The sequence below is a fragment of the Salmo salar genome, chromosome 16, assembly GCF_965601325.2.
Source record: "Salmo salar chromosome 16, fSalSal1, whole genome shotgun sequence".
Classification (NCBI taxonomy): Eukaryota; Metazoa; Chordata; class Actinopteri; order Salmoniformes; family Salmonidae; genus Salmo; species Salmo salar.
The window spans coordinates 52961564-52981576 of record NC_138306.1 but is presented as its reverse complement, the minus strand read 5'-3'; the positions used below and the strand labels follow the sequence as shown (position 1 = coordinate 52981576).

At 44.7% G+C, this 20013-nt stretch overlaps 1 protein-coding gene across 1 annotated transcript in view; it reads right to left on the bottom strand.

The window, feature by feature from the left end:
• The window catches only part of LOC106574174 (TSC22 domain family protein 2), a 49492-nt gene extending 32476 nt beyond the window's left edge, over positions 1-17016 (bottom strand). The window contains exon 1 of the mRNA XM_014149843.3: positions 14660-17016. Coding sequence (XP_014005318.1) covers positions 14660-16302 — 1643 coding nt within the window. The 5' untranslated portion in view covers positions 16303-17016. The remainder of the gene's footprint in view (positions 1-14659) is intronic.
• Between the last annotated feature and the right edge of the window lie 2997 nt (positions 17017-20013).

Sequence of the window (20013 nt, the reverse complement as noted above, 5' to 3'; positions counted from 1 at the left end):
CACTCTACCATAAAGGCCTGATTGGTGGAATGCTGCAGAGATGGGAGAATCTTCCGGAAAGACAACCATCTCCACAGAGGAACTCTGGAGCTCAGTCAGAGCGACCATCGGGTTCTTGGTCACCTCCCTGACCAAGGCTCTTCTCCCCCGATTGCTCAGTTAGACCCGGGCGGTCAGCTCTAGGAAAAGTCATGGTGATCCCAAACTTATTCCATTTTAGAATGATGGAGGCAACTGTGTTCTTGGGGACCTTCAATGCTGCAGAAATATTTTGGTACCCTTCCCCAAATCTGTGCCTTGACACAATCCTGTCTCGGAGCTCTACGGACAATTCCTTCGAGCTCATGGCTTGGTTTTTGCTCTGACATGCACTGTCAACTGTGGGACCTTATAGACTGGTGTGTGCCTTTACAAATCATGTCCATTCAATTTAATTTATCACTGGTGGACTCCAATCATGTTGGGGTAACATCAAGGATGATCAAAGGGTCTGAATAGCTATGTAAATACGTTTTTTATTTTTCTTATTGTTAATACATTTGCAAGAATGTCTACAAACCCGTTTTTGCTTTGTCGTTATGGGGTATTGTGTATAAATTGATGAGGGGGAAAAAATACTTTAATCCATTTTAGAGTAAGCCTGTAACGTAACAAAATGTATAAAAAGGGAAGGGGTCTGAATACTTCTCGAATGCACTGTATATTTTAGTTCATGACAGATTTATTTTTTACCGCGCCTCCGAGTCTCGCTCATAACCCATGTTGTGGAATTAAGCGCTGTAAAAGAGGCATTTTCACTTGCAAGTTTCACATCAACAAATACCTCAGAGAGCAGCTGTGAAGAGGTCACTTGGTAACAACCAGAGTAAGAAACCAAATGACTGATTTTAAAGAACGAGCCAGTCAGACACCCCTAGTGCCCAGAATAAGTTTATTTGGGGGACGAATGAGGCCAGACAGAAATGGAGAATAAGTTAAGAGAGAAGGGGAGAAAAAGTGAACTCGGAGATAGTTAAAACTTGTAAAATAAAGAGATGTTTGTTTTGATGGGAGAGGGAGAAATAACTTGTTGTATTGGTCACCATCTGGTATCTGGATGTCACAGTGACATGACAATTAGCTAACGTAACGACAAGCCGGTGTGAATGACCAGTGTTGTATCAAGGTGCTTCCCACTGAGCAGCTGTATCGCGTCACTGGTGGTAGCTAACGTGGCCAATTTGTTCCATCCCAGTTGATTATATTTAGAGTGGGATAGCACCCTACACAAGAAATAGCCTCTCCCGCTTAGATCAAACACAAAAAAAAATTGGATTAAATATATGCCAGTGAAATAATTGCTTTAGGTAAGTGTGTGAAGGTTTGGGAATGCTGCCAGGCAGAGGCCACAAAATAACGCTTACTATCTGGGTGACCTATAACCCCGAGTCCGCATGGGAAACGTGACCAGAAACTTGTGCATCCCTTTGGCATTGCCTTGTCAGATAATTACAAGAAAACAAATTGTATTTAGAGCACTGCTGCACTTGACTGGCAGGTAAAAGACACATTCATCAAAACAGAGTGATTGTAGACACCTAGAAGTGAGCTGAGAGCAGAAAAGTATTGGTCCTAGGATACAGCCTTGGGGCACACCTGTCCAGGCTAATATTATGTATTGGATCTGGCCCGAACCGTGGGTAATCAAAACAGTACCAAGAAATACAAGGTCTTTATTGTGCTATTCACCGAATAGCGCGCATCATAATGACAACCGTTAAAAAGAGTCTTGGCCCCATGATGCCTGCTTGACAGGGGATTTAGAAACGAGCACTTCAGTAAATAGAGAAGCTTTGCACAACAATACCTTTTCACAAATGAAAAATAAGTGTTCTTAAGGGTTTTACTCATTGGCAGCTGTTACCAAATACCTTAAATATTATATAAGGTGATGAGTGAAACGGTTCCTTTACATAATTTATGTATTGCATTTCAGATTAGGTTAAATAAAAGAGAATATTTGAAGTCCATTTCTTAACAGTTGTAAACACAACCTAAACAATACTAACTTGAATACATTTATCCTGACAGGTCAAATGCGTCAACATGTTACCTGGAAAAAACCTGAGGCGGAGTTAACATAATCAACGTTATTTAGCTCATTTTGGGGGCCTAAACCTCTTTCGAAATGTGGTGTGAACAGAATATGAACGCAGCCACTCATACTCAGGTCACTCAGCTGAGTGAATCCTCTGTAAAACTGGATGATTTCCCCCCCCTCCCTAAATTCCCCCCCCCCCCCAAAAAAACATAACCACAAGCCACATACACAAGACACTGTCCTCTTAAGCAGGAAAACAAACAATCCTGTAAACAGAATGCAATGCAAGTGACTTGAGGCCAGGAGGCCTCCATTGTCTGGTGTTCCTCATCCAGCATAGTGGCCGCCGCCATTCCCTGCGCTACTACATCCTTGGGAAAATATCCATACAGGATATGAACCAGAGGTAATGTGAGCTCAGTGCACAGAGACGGATGACTGAGTGAGTCAGCTGGATGGGGAGTCAAATAAAACAGTGAGCCCTGCAGTAGTACGGGTAGTCTCATAAGAGCCGCAGCATTACGCTCTGGGAGATGTGGAGAGATTGGATGGCTCAAGGACATGACTCTCAGTAGGGGGCCAGATGTACCAGCTGTGCTGCTAGCCACCACCCATCCCTGCCTCCGTCCTTTAGGGGTCAGGACGTGGAGGAGGGTGAGGTGGGTCACCGTTGGCAGGGCGTGGACGGGCGTCTCGCAAAACATCCAAACACAGCGTGTGTGTGTGTGTGGGGGGGGGGGGGGGGGGTGTCTTCTAACTCAACTGCACAAAGTACTACCAGACAGATGGCTCCCCAGTAGATGGCTAAACGTTAATTCAGTAAAAGGTGGGCGCCAAAAAATGTTCCACAGATTAGAAACAGCTCTATGTGCCAAAGGTGATGATTTTCTTGTGCATCTTTGCCGACACTGTCACAATGAGTCAATCCAAGTGAGAAAAACAGCTACTATACAGGCCTACACAGCTGGAGGACAACAAATAACTCATAACAGGTACAAAAGACGCCATCTACTCAATTTCACCAACTCAGGGTTAAATAAAGCACAGAATTGGATCCTGAAGCGTGAGAGTGACTGACACACTGAACTCCCTGTGTGTCCTCCCTCAGGTCTGCTCTAGCGTGTCCAGACAATTCCCTTTTTAAACACAGTCAGTCACTCTCCACTGACTGCCTGGGGTCCAATGAACAGGCCTGTTGCACAGCAGAGAGCTGATGAGAAGTGTGAGGCAGCCACTGTGCAGCAGAGCAGAGCACAGGCAAGAGAGCGAGCGCAGGCAAGAGAGCGAGCGCAGGCAAGAGAGCACCACAACTTGACAGACTGGGCTGATGCAGCACATCACAGTTCATCCCTGCCTGTACCACATTATACAGTGGCAGCGAAACGAACAAGTCACCCAGTGAAACGCTTCGGTTAAAAGGCTTTCTGTAGCCATGCGGCATGTGACACTCCAACACATAACTTGAATCCTGAAATCTTTAAAGCTGTGCTTAAACAGCTAATAATGCAGGCCTGGACATACCTTTATTAAATGACTACAGGGCCCAAGAATCCCAGGCCTGGACTGTACATACCTTTACTAAATGACTACAGAGCCCAAGAATCCCAGGCCTGTCATCTGCGCTGCAGCTAACATACGAGTGTGACAAGTCGCACACGCAACTCCCTATACATACCGTACTCTCTGTGACAGACCCTTTAGACAGCACACTGGATGCTCTGAGACAACCTTTATGGAAATCAAAGCAACCATCACGTCAGGCTTTAGGTGGCTGTCAGCGTTGCAGTTCTGAATGAAAGGGACAACGCAGAGAGAGGGATTTGAGAATGAATGCACCATGATTATGTTGTCAGGGTTGGTTTCATGTGGCGTCTTACCGCATCCTTTTAAAAAAAAATGTATTAATCCCTCGTAATGCTCCGAAACGGTAAATGATTTTATTGGACACAGTCTCCTTCGGTTTTCCACATTCGGGACGTGACACTGACCGCCATGGTCCCAGATAGGATAAAAACCATGTCTTGGATCTAGTGCGTAGAGGCAAGACTCACGGGGATCAGTATACATTAGTCACCACACCCATGAAGACATAGAAGGTAGGTAAGTGGCTCGCAAACACCAAGATATGCCACGTTACATAATTTGCATCAGAGTTGATAAGAACCAACAGTGTATAACATTTTCCTAAATCTGTACCCCCCCCCATGGGACCTATAACTAAAAGGAGAGTTGGACAGGAGTGAGGTCACCCAAGTGCTGTGTCACCAAATAACAGGCAGGATTTACACCACTTGGTGAATGACAAAACACAAACTGATTAAATACTATTCTGTTGTGAAACGGTGTCAGATTAGTGAATTAAACTGCTACATCTCTACATACACCAGTATGAGTCACGTCCGTTGCCCTGCAGAAGCTCAGCACAAGAGGGGGAACAGAAAGTGCAGAACGCTGACAAGATGAAACATTAGAAACAAAAGTTTAAAAACTGAGGATGTAGTTTGACCAACAAAAAAAAAAGCAGACATCAAAGCAGGAAAGTTAATTCCTTTAAGACCGATCTGAGCAGAGAATAAAATGCACACAGAATAATTTACATTGCTCATTTAGGAATGTCAGATTTAAAATAGCTGAGAATAACCCCCAGGGTGACCTGTGTATTTTTCATCCTCTGTCTCCACTCAATGTGAACCTAAAAAGCCCCAGAGGGTGGTTCCCCTACACAGTTGACACAGCCTCCATCTCCTCTCGAACAAAGACTGTGGTTTGTAATCATCGCTGCGGTGATTTGACATGCTGTATATTTTCTGTCTCAAGAGTCTAGTAGGTCCCCTGGCCCATAATCACACACAGAGAGGAAGAGTGGGTTGATCAATATGACAAAAGGTGCACGTCCAAAACAGTTCAGAGTGGGATTGATATAGCCCAAACCGCCTGACCCTCACATGAAGAGGAACTAACAAACTGATCTAGCTGTCCCTCAACTCACACATACACTCAAAACATCCCTCAATCCAAGTGACAGGTTCCTCTGACAACCCAGTCATAGTTGTTGTTCAAGGAGGCCATCCACAGTGAGGCTACGATAGAGGAAACATTTTTTTTTGTGTCCAAATGCCAACAAACTTCTTTGTAGTGACGAGGGGGGAGGGGGGCAAAGAAAGTGCCCGGGGTAAAATAAATACCAGTGACGGGCTACAGCATGGGGTAGGAAACAGGCCACAGCACTACTCGAGATAGGAGAGATGAAATATGACGGAGGCCCATTAATTAAAGACTGCCCATCTCTCTACCACACAATGGATGCTTTCATGTGACACTCACTCAACACTACCTCAGCTCACAGGAGGAGCGCGGCTGTCAAAGCAGGGCGAAACAATTGTACTACAGGTGAGCTACTCCCGTACATGAACTATACATCAAGGAATACAATGTACAGGTTTGCACTCTGACCTTTCCCCTCCAACCCCCCCCCCTCCAGCTTCACCTCTTGTTGTTTTAACCTCTCTGGGCTAGGCGGGACGAATTCGTCCCACCTACGTAACAGCCACTTGCAGCCTGTGGCGCGATTTTCAAAACCTTAAAAATCCTATTACTTCAATTTCTCAAACATATGACTATTTTACAGCTATTTAAAGACAAGACTCTCGTTAATCTAACCACACTGTCCGATTTCAAAAAGGCTTTACAACGAAAGCAAAACATTAGATTATGTCAGCAGAGTACCAAGCCAGAAATAATCAGACACCCATTTTTCAAGCCAGCATATAATGTCACCAAAACCCAGAAGACAGCTAAATGCAGCACTCACCTTTGATGATCTTCATCAGATGACAACCCTAGGACATTATGTTATACAATACATGCATGTTTTGTTCAATCAAGTTCATATTTATATAAAAAACCAGCTTTTTACATTAGCATGTGACGTTCAGAACTAGCATACCCCCCGCAAACTTCCGGGGAATTCGCTAACATTTTACTAAATTACTCACGATAAACGTTCACAAAAAGCATAACAATTATTTTAAGAATTATAGATACAGACCTCCTCTATGCACTCGATATGTCCGATTTTAAAATAGCTTTTTGGTGAAAGCACATTTTGCAATATTCTAAGTACATAGCCCAGGCATCACGGGCTCGCTATTTAGACACACGGCAAGTTTAGCACTCACCATAATCATATTTACTATTATAAAAGTTTGATTACCTTTTGTTGTCTTCGTCAGAATGCACACCCAGGACTGCTACTTCAATGACAAATGTTGGTTTGGTCCAAAATAATCCATCGTTATATCCGAATAGCGGCGTTTTGTTCGTGCGTTCGACACTATCCGAAATAGTAAAGAAGTGTCGCGCGCATGGCGCAATTCGTGACAATAAAATTCGAAATATTCCATTACCGTACTTCGAAGCATGTCAACCGCTGTTTAAAAACAATTTTTATGCCATTTATCTCGTAGAAAAGCGATAATATTCCGACCGGGAATCTGCAATAAACTAAACAGCCGAATTAAAATACTCCACGGGGGCTAATCGCGCACGCGCCTCACTCCATTGTCACCTAATGGGACACTTGAATAAGATGATAATCTGTTTCAGCCTGAGGCTGCCTCGTCAACCTTCATGATTTTCCCGCGTCCTGAGAGCCTATTGGAGCCCTGGGAATTGTCACGTTACAGCTAAGATCCTTACTTTTCAATAAACAGATGCAAGACGCACGACTCCTTGTCAGACAGGCCACTTCCTGCATGAAACCTTGTCAGGTTTTTGCCTGCCATAGGAGTTCTGTTATACTCACAGACACCATTCAAACAGTTTTAGAAACTTCAGGGTGTTTTCTATCCAAACCTGAACAATAATATGCATATTCTAGCTTCTGAGTTTGTGTAGGAGGCAGTTAAAAATGGGCACATATTTTTTCCAAAATTCTCAATACTGCCCCCTAGCCCAAACAGGTTAAAAAGATGACACAGGAAAGGGTTCCTACCGCAGTATAAAGGTAAGTCTTGATAAAGGAGTCAGATGACTTCACTCTCGTGCAACAAAACACCACAAGTGGAAATAAAACACCCCACCACTACGCGCAAACAAGTCCTGCTTTGGCTAGGGAGGACACGCACTGTCGTGCAAAGTGCAGGACTGACCAACGAGAGAGGGAGATCTGTCGAGTGCGCTTCTCAGGGGGGTCTTATCGGACAACATACAGTTGGCTGGGTTTTTCTGTGCGACGGCAGGACAGAAAAGCTACGTCCGGTAAGACGAGGGGTGGGGGTGTGTGTCTATTTGTCAATAACAGCTGGTGCGCGATGTCTAATATTAAGGTAGTCTCGGGGTATTGCTTGTCTGAGGTAGAGTACCTCATGATGAACTGTAGACCACACTATCTACCAACTGTCTATATTTTTCGTAGCCGTCTATTTACCAACACAAACCGATGCTGGTACTAAGACCGCACTCAACGAGCTGTATAAGGCCATAAGCAAACAAGAGCGGATTCTTTCAAGGAGCGGGACACTAATTCGGACGCTTATAAGAAATCCCGCTATGCCCTCAGACGCACCATCAAACAGGCAAAGCGCAAAAACAGGACTAAGATTGAATCCTACTACACAAAGCTCATCACTAAGCTGCAACTGGATCCTGGACTTCCTGATAGGCCGCCCCCAGGTATTTGTATTTATTATGGATCCCCCAGGTATTCGTATTTATTATGGATCCCCATTAGCTAACTCTTCCTGGGGTCCAGCAAAATTAAGGCCGTTTATACAATTTTAAAAACATTACAATACATTCACAGATTTCACAACACACTGTTGGTAAGGGTAGGCAACAACACATCTGCCATGCTGATCCTCAGCACAGGAGCCCCTCAGGGGTGCGTGCTTACTCCCCTCCTGTACTCCCGGTTCACCCACGACTGCGTGGCCAAGCACGACTCCAACACCATCATTAAGTTTGCTGACGACACATCGATGGTAGGCCTGATCACCAATCAATGATGAGACCGGGCAGTGGTGCTAGGACCACAAGCTCTCCCTCAACGTGAACAAGACAAAGGAGATGATCGTGGACTACAGGAAAAGGAGGGCCGACCATGCCCCCATACACCGACAAGGCTGTATTGGAGCGGGTCGAGAGTTTCAAGTTCCTTGGTGTCCACAACACCAATAAACAAACATGGTCCAAACACACCAAGACAGTCGTGAAGAGGGCACAACAAAACCTATTCGACACGACAACGCCATTTCCCCCCTCAGGAGAATGAAAAGATCTGGCATTGGCTAACCTGTACCCCCATGCATTGACTCAGTACCCCCTGTATATAGCCTTATTGTTATATATAGATATATATAACAGTAAAATAACAATATACATTTTATTTTAAGAGCTTGTAAGTAAGCATTTCACGGTAAGGTACTACACCTGTTGTATTTGGCGAATGGGACAAATAAAATAGATTACATAGTTAGAAAGGCCAATCAGAGCAGCAGGCCCACTAATCAATAGTAGTGGGGGTCTCAGCGGTGGCTCACATGCAGACACTGAAACCAGTCACTTTGTTAAGTAGGGCCACAGGACTATCAATGCTGGGTCCTGGAGTGACCACATGACGGCATAAGGCCTGACTGTAGCGCAAGTCGGTGTTGCCTAGTTACTGGGTTTTCCTCTTAAGGGTAGCCCAGGTATTTATCCCCAACGTTTTGAAAAAAACCATTGTGATAAATACAGGTTAAATAATTGATAGCCGATTAAGAAGTAGTCTTAACCTCTTATGGCTAGGGGGCAGTATTTTCACGGCTGGATAAAAAACGTACCCGATTTAATCTGGTTACTAATCCTACCCAGTAACTAGAATATGCATATACTTATTATATATGGATAGAAAACACCCTAAAGTTTCTAAAACTGTTTGAATGGTGTCTGTGAGTATAACAGAACTCAAATGGCAGGTCAAAACCTGAGAGATTCCTTTACAGGAAGTGGCCTGTCTGACCATTTCTGGAACTTCTTTGCCATCTCTATCTTTTACTAAGGATCTCTGCTCTAACGTGACACTTCCTACGTCGTCCATAGGCGCTCAGAGCCCGGGAAAAACCTGAATGTCGTCATCCCAGCCCCAGGCTGAAACACATTATCGCCTTTCTCAAGTGGCCGATCAAGGGACTCTGGGCTTAGGCGCGTGACCTGGCCGCCCCCGTCTTTGTGATTTTTTCCTCTGTTTGCCGAAAAGGAGATTCCCGGTCGGAATATTATCGCTTTTCTACGAGATAAATGGCATAAAAATTGATTTTAAACAGCGGTTGACATGCTTCGAAGTACGGTAATGGAATATTTAGAATTTTTTTGTCACGAATTGCGCCATGCGCGCGACCCTTCTTCACCATTTCGGATAGTGTCTGGAACGCACGAACAAAACGCCGCTATTCGGATATAACGATGGATTATTTTGGACCAAACCAACATTTGTTATTGAAGTAGCAGTCCTGAGAGTGCATTCTGACGAAGACAACAAAGGTAATGAAACTTTTGTAATAGTAAATCGGAGTTTGATCAGGGCTAAACTTGGTCGGTGTCTAAATGGCTAGCCGTGATGGCTGGGCTATCTACTGAGAATATTGCAAAATGTGCTTTCACCGAAAAGCTATTTAAAAAAAAAATACAAATAAAAGAAAAATTTAAAATCGGACATATCGAGTGCATAGAGGACTCCTGTACCTATAATTCTTAAAATAATTATGTTTTTTGTGAACGTTTATCGTGAGTAATTTAGTAAATTCACCGGATGTTTGCGGGGTGTATGCTTGTTCTGAACGTCACATGCTAATGTAAAAAGCTGGTTTTTGATATAAATATGAACTTGATTGAACAAAACATGCATGCATTGTATAACATAATGTCCTAGGGTTGTCATCTGATGAAGATCATCAAAGGTTAGTGCTGCATTTAGCTGTGGTTTTGTTTTTTGTGACATTATATGCTAGCTTGAAAAATGGGTGTCTGATTATTTCTGGCTTGGTACTCTGCTGACATAATCTAATGTTTTGCTTTCGCTGTAAAGCCTTTTTGAAACCGGACAGTGTGGTTAGATAAAGGAGAGTCTTGTCTTTAAAATGCTGTGAAATAGTCATATGTTTGAAAAATTGAAGTTTTTGTATTTTTGAGGAATTTGTAATTCGCGCCACGCCTATCATTGGATATTGGAGCAGGTGTTCCGCTAGCGGAATGTCTAGATGTAAGAGGTTAAGTTAGGATCCAACTACTAAGCCCTACTAACCTCGCATTCAGAGTCAGGCTGAGGGGAATCTATCCAGGGAGTATTATCCAGGGAATAATTCAGTTGAAGACCATACCATTCTGTTCACTTGAGCCAATTTGTCCCAAGGGCATCCTCACTGGTTTATTTGGCTAAAAAGGACAGAATTGAGTATAGAAGATGCCAAACTTTCCAAGCTGAAGACTCAACTTCTTCCCAGTCGCACTCCGCCACCCAGCGTTGTTTTAATAAAAGACCAGAACAAACAATGAGAGACTTGGCCCTGACCTGGTTTCACGTAGGAGTTGATATGGTGTACAGAACAATGAGTCTCTGACTGTAGGAGTAAACATGTCTCTCCCTAGAAGATGTGACATGATTTCAGACGTGTTTCTTACATTTGGATCATTTTGAATTGTCAGGAAGTTGTATATATTTTATCTGAATATTAGCTAATCTAGAGCCTAGCTGGCTCTGCTAACCTGCCATCTCCCCTTTAGGCTACACACAGGCTAGCCTCCCAGCACACACGCCAAGGTTAACCAAACTTCAGAACAGGAACATTCTACACGTGTGTTTGTGAGAAATCTAATCGGAAGCCTCTCAAGAGCCTCCAAAAGTCAATAAACAGTGAGAGTACAAGTGATCAAGAATCAGTCTGAAATGTGAGCGATTTCAAGGAGAGAGAAAATCCCATGTCAACATCAGCCAGGGCAGGCCATGATAGGACTGAGCTAGACAGTTGACAGAGACTAGACTCAATCCAGCCGTGTCATCTCATCGTTGACTGGAGCCCACCTGTCGGCCTGTCCTCTCCACCGACGTCCTGCTTCCCAAATGACACCCTGTTCTCTTTAGGACTCAACAGTAGTGAACAAGGTGTAACTTGGGATGCAGACCTGCTGCCATCATGGCTCCATGGTTGGTTATATAGGGCTCCACTGATGTCACTGCCAACATCCGAGAACGATTACAAAATGGGCACGGGCTGTTCCCCGATGACATTACACTGGCAACAACTTGCTCTGTCTATTATTCCTCCCTCTCCACCCCCTATTTATGAGGTGTCATGCTAGGAAAAGATCCAGAGTTACTCTACCCCAGAACAAAAACACAGGGCTCCATGCTAGAAGAGGATTCACTTCAGTGAAAGTGTCAGCATTACTTTTAGTGTAATTTATTTAACAGCCCTCAACACAAAAAGGAGAGGGGGGATAATTATGGGGTTCTGAGTGTCTATAACAAAGGTGGGTTGTTATCCAGTGTTTCAGTAGACACTAGGGCTGTCCCCGACCAAAAAAAGAATCAGAAAAATCGACCAATGGACTTGTCTGATTTTAATTTTCCATATAAGGGAAATCGACAATCCATGTCTTCGGCGCCCGGGGAACAGTAGGTTAACTGCCTTGTTCAGGGGCAGAACGACAGATTTTTACCATGTCAGCTCAGGGATTCATTCCAGCAACCTTTCGGTCACTGCCCCAATGCTCTAACATACTCACACTGTGTTTTTATAAAATCAACTATATGTAGACTACAGAGCTTGTCTGATGCTTTAAGCACACTGTGATTAAATAATGACACACAAATGACTCAAGAGGGAGCCAGAGATCAAGAAAGCCTAACCAGAAGAAGAAAAAAAAAACCTGTTCCCGAACCACCACCTCCAACTGCTGCTGGCCTTCACAGATTCTGCCATTAGCTCCCGGAGTTGCTGGTAATATGCTACGCCAGGGGTTGGCAACCTTTTCCATTTATAGTGCCAATTTATCTTACCATTTCTACTGATCTGCATGTTATGGTTTTCATATGCTTATTTTCACGGAATAGTTTAATTTATAATAAAGACCTCATATGTCAAAATCATTGAATTGTGATTAATAAGTAAATTAAAATTACACAAATCTAAAAGTAACTTCTTTACCTCTACCTACATATTACCTCAACTGGTGCCCCCGCACACTGACTCTGCACCGGTACCCCCTGTACATCCAGTTGAAGTCGGAAGTTTACATACACTTTGGTTGGAGTCATTAAAACTCGTTTTTCAACCACTCCACAAATTTCTTGTGAACAAACTATAGTTTTGGCAAGTCAGTTAGGACATCTACTTTGTGCATGACACAAGTAATTTTTCCAACAATTGTTTACAGACAGATTATTTCACTTATAATTCACTGTATGACAATTCCAGTGGGTCAGAAGTTTACATACACTAAGTTGACTGTGCCTTCAAACAGCTTGGAAGACTCCAGAAAATGATGTCATGGCTTTAGAAGCTTCCGATAGGCTAAATGACATCTGAGTCAATTGGAGGTGTACCTGTGGATGTATTTCAAGGCCTTCCTTCAAACTCAGTGCCTCTTTGCTTGACATCATGGGAAAATTTAAAGAAATCAGCCAAGACCTCAGAAAAAAAGTTGTAGACCTCCACAAGTCTGGTTCATCCTTGGGAGCAATTTCCAAACGCCTGAAGGTACCACATTCATCTGTACAAACAATAATATGCAAGTATATTATTCTACCTTTATTTCAACAAGGAACACAGACTGAGACCAAGGTCTCTTTTACAGCTGGGCCCTGTGTATACATGTTTACACATACAGCTTAGGTACAATGATTAAAAAAACTAAACTAGACAAACAAAACGATCACAGATAACACAAAAAATACATCAACAGATTTCATTTACACATAGGTTATTCTACTAACAGCACAAGAAATTGCATTACTGAAACAGTTACAAGCAATACAAAAATAAAAAAGTATAAACACCATGAGACCACGCAGCCGTCATACCGCTCAGGAAGGAGACACGTTCTGTCTCCTAGAGATGAAGGTACTTTGGTGCGAAAAGTGCAAATCGATCCCAGAACAGCAGCAAAGTACCTTGTGAAGATGCTGGAGGAAACAGGTGCAGAAGTATCTATATCCACAGTAAAACGAGTCCTATATCGACATAACCTGAAAGGCCGCTCAGCAAGGAAGAAGCCACTGCTCCTAAACCACCATAAAAAAGCCAGACTACGGTTTGCAACTGCACATGGGGACCAAGATCGTACTTTTTGAAGAAATAGAACTGTTTGGTCATAATGACCATCGTTATGTTTGGAGGAAAAAGGGGGAGGCTTGCAAGCCGAAGAACACCATCCCAACCGTGAAGCACGGGGGTGGCAGCATCATGTTGTGGGGGTGCTTTGCTGCAGGAGGGACTAGTGCACGTCACAAAATAGATGGCTTCATGAGGAGGAAAATTATGTGGATATATTGAAGAAACATCAAGACATCAGTCAGGAAGTTAAAGCTTGGTCGCAAACGGGTCTTCCAAATGGACAATGACCCCAAGCATACTTCCAAAGTTGTGGCAAAATGGCTTAAGGACAACAAAGTCAAGGTATTGGAGTGGCCATCACAAAGCCCTGACCTCAATCCTATAGAATATTTGTGGGCAGAACTGAAAAAAAGTGTGTGCGAGCAAGGAGGCCTACAAATCTGACTCAGTTACACCAGCTCTGTCAGGAGGAATGGGCCAAATTTCACCCAACTTATTGTGGGAAGCTTGTGGAAGGCTACCTGTAACGTTTGACCCAAGTTAACAAGCAAACAACATGTCCACTCCGACAATGAGAACATTAAAATAATAATAAATGAATGCATTAACAGAAATTACAGTAACCAAACAAACATTGGAGATCTGAAATTATGGGAATTAACGGCAAATGCACTACTGGTGATACTGGTGTGCCATTCCTGCGGTCTCGACTAAAAGTAATACAAAAAAATTAAAATAATCAACCAGTCGACTAAAACAGGGTCAGCCCTAGTAGGCACCAATGAAACACATTAAAAAGGATTCCTTCCTCCATGCCAGTTCTCTCTGGCGCAGTTCTCCCCCCTGCCACCTTGCCCCCCCCACCCACCTTGCCCTTCCGCCCCCCCAAACTCCACATTTACCTTCTGAACACAACCGCGAGAGATGTTTTTACATACAAGTAAACATTTCCAGGAATAGCATACCTCACACTAGCCTTGGCAAGAGGAGGCCTTCACTACACAACATTGAGTATGACCGCACTGCTGCAGAATGCCACGGGAATGTATAACATGATGGCAGTCTTCCAGAAATAGCTCTCAGTCCCTCAGCACTACTCAGTTTTCTAACACTTGAGTTTTGTTTACATCTTAACATGATGCCCATTGACACTCCATTGAGAGTGAATGGATAAACACCTTGTCTGGACACTACATTACACAGATAAGGTTTGAACATTGAGCTAGGCCCTCCAACATTTGAAGTGAATTTAAAACAAATCTCTTACCCATCCTCATCTCCATCCATGGGAATGGCTATCCCGAACAGGCTGTTGACTGTGGGAGTGGCCAGCTGCAAGCTCTCAGGGATGAAAGGCCTCATGACATCTTTTCCAGGGGTTGCATTGGGCTGAGGTAGGGTGTCCGACCTCCTGCGGCTGTCGTCCCCCTGGCTGGCAGTGGGAAGGCCCTGCCCGGCTGCTCCAGCTGTGGCCTCACCGCGAGCTACCTGGGCCAGGGGGAGTCCTCCTGGGTCAGGGGCCTGGCTTGGCATGCCTGGGGGGGTGTTGGTGGCACTGGGCACTGTGGCAGGCACATTCTGGACAACGGAGGCCCTGCCCACTCCTCCTGAAGGCTGAGGATGACTCACCGGCTGCTGTAGGGCAGGAGACATAACGGCCCCGCTGGCTACCTGCTGCAACAGCCCCTGGGTCGAGGCTAATGGACCGCCGTGCAAAGACCCAGACAGCTCCCCAGCCTGAGGGGTGTTGACAGACGAGGGGCCCTGGCTCAACAGAGGCCCCACAGAGAGGGAGGCCATGGGGTGGGTTTGAGGGCTGGAGCCCTGAGGCTGTAGAGGGGCTAAGTGCTGCTGTCGGTAGTCCAGCTGACTGGGGTGCATTCCAGAGGCATGAGCGGAGTAGGCAAACTGCTTGGCCTGCGTGGCAAGAGGCACAAGGGGGGATTTTTGCAGCATGCCACCTTGGGGCACACCGTTGAGGCCAATAGGGTGAAGCATTTGGGGGACAGCGGGCTGCACGTTGATCTGTGCCTGGGATACTGTCGCTGAGTACCCTGTGGGCTGTAAGGCATTCGCCCCGCTCCCTGTCTGGGGCTCTAGGCTGTAGCCTTGCTGCTGAAGCTCCGGAGGATGGCCATGGTGGAAAGTGTAGTAGCCACTATCACCTGTGGACTCCTGAGCCTGTGTGGAGAGAGCACTAGGAGCAACCACATTGCTTCCTGTGGTCCCTAGCCCACTGTCTGCATTGTGGTCAATGGTGACAGCGTGTTTTATGCTATCCACAGTCCTGCTCATGCTAGAGCCCTCAGAATCTCTCTCATAGAACTCAATACATGTCCATCTGCCCCGTCTGAAGGGCTCTCCTGTACTGTGGTCAAGTTTAATGACCCTGAAACGTGAACTACAGCTTGTCGTCGTTGTAGAGCTAGGCGCCACGGGGGGCGTCTGAGATACACTTGGGGAAACATTCGCAGCAGGGCCAGCGTTGACTGTTGTCGGCTGCTGGGTGGCCGAGGTTGGAATGGAGGGCTGACTCGCAGTCGGTACAGGACCACTACCCCCTAAAAAGTGTGGGTTGACATGGCTCAGGCCTGTACTTCTAAGAGCATGGCCCCCATTAAAAGGACCTGTTGCAGCCACTGGCTGCCCCTCTTGAAGTAAATGTAAGGCCATGACAGCTGCCTCCGCTTCCCCTGCATTGTTTAAAGTCTCCTCGGATGAACTTCGATCACATACTCCCGGATCGGCCAGGGACACGTCGAATATTTTGGATGACACATCCTCGGTCCTGGATTCGTCCGGGTCGTCCAGACTCTCGGTGTCATCCGTGATGCTACTGGCCGCCACCTGAGCCTGTGTCACACTCGTGATCTGAAAACAACTCTTCTTCTTTGCTGGCATTTTTGACATGTTGAATATCTTTGCTAGTCACTCAATTTACTGTCTATTTCCTTGATAAGTGTTTCGTCTGAGCTCAGTAAGTGATATCTTTTAACGAGCTAGCTAAAGAATTCACAGATTATAGCAGGCAAGTATGCGACATATTCCTTGCTCCCCTCTCCTGTTGCAGATTGTCTGTAAAAAAAAAAAAAAAAAGAACCAGCCCAGCGTCCGAAATCGGACAGGGTAACGTTAGCTAGTCTCTGTGTGACAAGTATCCCTATATCACCACCTCCTACTCCTCCAGTTCTTCCGAACCTGGCCTCCTGCGTGCGTTATTGTCCCGGTCCCGGAGTTGCAAGTAGCCCCCTGTTGCAGTTACCGCTCACCAGCTGCTACCAACACTTTAGTCTGAGGCGGGCTCCGTTCACCACTCTCCCTTTTAGCTGGCTAGCTAATGTAGCTAAAAGCTAACCAAATAATAGCTATCGGTGTCGTTAGTTCGATCCTTACCTATAAACAAGCCTGTACGACATCATGTAAACAAGTCCATATCCTCTTCCAAATCTTCACATTGAATCTATATCCTCCGACAGAGAGAAATTCCTGAATTTAAGAAAGTTTATCTTCCTCGTTCTCTGGTTTTCTCACTAGTTAGAGCTGCTGCTATGACACAAACCTAGTTACTAGCAGCAAGCTAACCGCCGCTCTGCTCTTCCTCTTACCACTCGACAAGATGGCAAAAAAAAAAACGAACTGCACTCTGGGAGGGTTGCGCATTGACTTACGTAAATTATTGGAGAATTCGAATGGGATACGCTGATTTGCTTTTTATATCGTAGAAATTCATGAAAACAAAAATGTACTTTTTTTGTCTTCATTTAAGTTTGGGGTTAGGCATACTATTAGAAGTGTGGTTAAGGGTTAGGTTTAAAATCAGACTTTAGGAAAATATATTGTAGAAATCGGTGGGGTTTATGACTTTGTGTCTGTGGTAACTAGTGACGTCAATTCTGAAGTGACACAAAACCTTTAACCATGCTGTGCTGTATTTGGACACTCTTTTCGATACAGTTACGAACGGAAATTATTTTCGTAGCAGGTTAGGAGAGCATTTTCGCTAACCCTAACCTAATTCTCCTAACCAGCTGCCTAAGTTCTCCTAACCTGCTATGAAAAAGTAACTTCCAGTTGTAGTTTAATCAACGTGCCGTGAAAAGAGCGTTTCTCGTATTCTGAAAGAATTTGATATCCCAAACCGGGACACACTCTTTTCATGCCACTTCGATACAGCTACGACCTGGAGTGATTTTTATAACCGGTAAGGTGAACATTTTCCCTAACCTTAACTTCCGGTTGTAGCTGTCTCAATGGCGTGAAAATAGTGTTTCTCATCTCAAACCACAGTCTAATGCTGCGTTCATGTGCTATCGGATACTCAGAACCTCCAAGTTAAAATTAACAAAAGTTATTTATGTAAAGCGCATGTGTCAAACTCAGTGGCGGTTGCTGAGGAGAGGATTACTCATACTAATGGCTGGAACAGAGCGAATGGAATGGCATGTGTTTGACGTATTTGATACCATTCCACTTACTCCGCTCCAGCCATTAACACAAGCCCATTCTCCCCAATTAAGGTGCCACCAACCTGTGGTCAAACTCATTCCACGGAGGGCCGAGTATCTGCTGGTTTTCACTCCTCCCTTGTACTTTATTAATTAATTAAGGTCACTAATTAGTAAGGAACTCCCCTCACCTGGTTTTTTAAGGTCTTAATTGAAAGGAAAAAACAAAAACCTGCAGACACTTGGCCTTCCATGGAATGAGTTTGACGCTCCTGGCGTAGAGCTTCCTATTGGTTAATTCTGATACTTACCAAGAAATTCAGGATCATCTTTCTACAACGATAAGCACGTCTGAACTTTCGGCGTTCCCGACTAGCACATGAATGTCGCATGACTTCCGACTTGCTTACTCGTTGTTGAAATGCCGCGTTTCCATTGTGTTGGAAACGCTGAAATTTCCAATTTGCTAATCTAGGTGGAAAATTTGGATCCCTAGTTTTTCACTTGGGAGGTATCAGAATAAACCAATAGGAAAATAAGCAAATAATTTACGTTCCTTTTAACTCGGAGGTCCCGAGTGTCCAACATGACATGAATGTGGTAAAATATGATACCCGAGTTTACCACTTAAGAAGTATCAGAATAAAAAAAATAGGAAGCTCTATGCAAATAACTTCCGTTCATTTTAACTCAGAGGTCCTGAGTTTCTGACATGAGATGAACTCGGCATCAAACACTGAGCTACATGTTGGATCTCAAATAAATGTTCTCTACTGAGCCACCCATGTCTAGGAGTTGCGCAAGCTAGACTCGTGAAAGTGTGTGCCACAATCAGTGGAGGCTGCTGAGGGGAGGACGGCATATAATAATGGCTGGAATGGAGCGATTGGAATGGCATCAAACACCTGAAAACTATGGAAACCATGTGTTTGATGTATTTTATAGCGTTCTACTGATTTCCCTCCAGCCATTACCACGAGCCCATCCTCCCAAATTAAGGTGCCACCAACCTCCTGTGTCTCACAATGAATCCAGGTACAATGATTCAGCTTTTGTTCAATCGTTTGTTCAATAGAAAACTGACTCATGACCATGATTAACGGATCAAGATGAATGTAATCATTTTCTTGAATGAATCATTGTTTTTCGTATTGTCAGTTTCTTTTCCCATGCAGCCTGATTGCACATAGTCATTATATAGATATTGCAATGTCAAAGCTATGAAAATGCAATATAGATAAAAAATATTGAAATTATTTTATCAACCTAATATGGCACACATCATTTAGATTAGGCCACCCCACCAAGCATTTAACGTCAGGCATTGTCTTTTGGATGTCTTTTGTTGGTCCTCTGTCTTTTTGGGGTCTTTTTTTGGTGCAGTCCAGACCGACCTTAATTTCTCAACGTCAACAGATGCAGATTTTTGGTCCAGTTCAGACCAGACTAGATCTGAACCAATCATAGATTTCCACAGATGTCCGGTCTATACGTGGTCTTCCTGTCTGGGTTGGCGGCCACACTTGAGCCCCCCTTTGGGTTGTGCCGTGGCGGAGATCTTTGTGGGCTATACTCGGCCTTGTCCCGGGATGGTATGTTGGTGGTTGGAGATATCCCTCCAGTGGTGTGGGGGCTGTGCTTTGGCAAAGTGGGTGGGGTTATATCCTACCTGTTTGGCCCTGTCTGGGGGTTTCATCGGATGGGGCCACAGTGTCTCCTGACCCCTCCTGTCTCAGCCTTCAGTATTTATGCTGCAGTAGTTTATGTGTCGGGGGGCTAGGGTCAGTCTGTCACATCTGGAGTATTTCTCTTGTCTTTTCCGGTGTCCTGTGTGAATTTAAATATGCTCTCTCTAATTCTCTCTTTCTTTCTCTCTTTCTTTCTTTCTCTCTCTCGGAGGACCTGAGCCCTAGGACCATGCCACAGGACTACCTGGCTTGATGACTCCTTGCTGTCCCCAGTTCACCTGGCCGTGCTGCTGCTCCAGTTCCAACTGTTCTGCCTGCAGCTATGGAACCCTGACCTGTTCACCGGACGTGCTACCTGTCCCAGACCTGCTGTCCCAGACCTGCTGGAACCCTGACCTGTTCACCTGACGTGCTACCTGTCCCAGACCTGCTGTTTTCAACTCTCTAGAGACAGCAGGAGCGGTAGAGATACTCTCAAAGATCGGCCA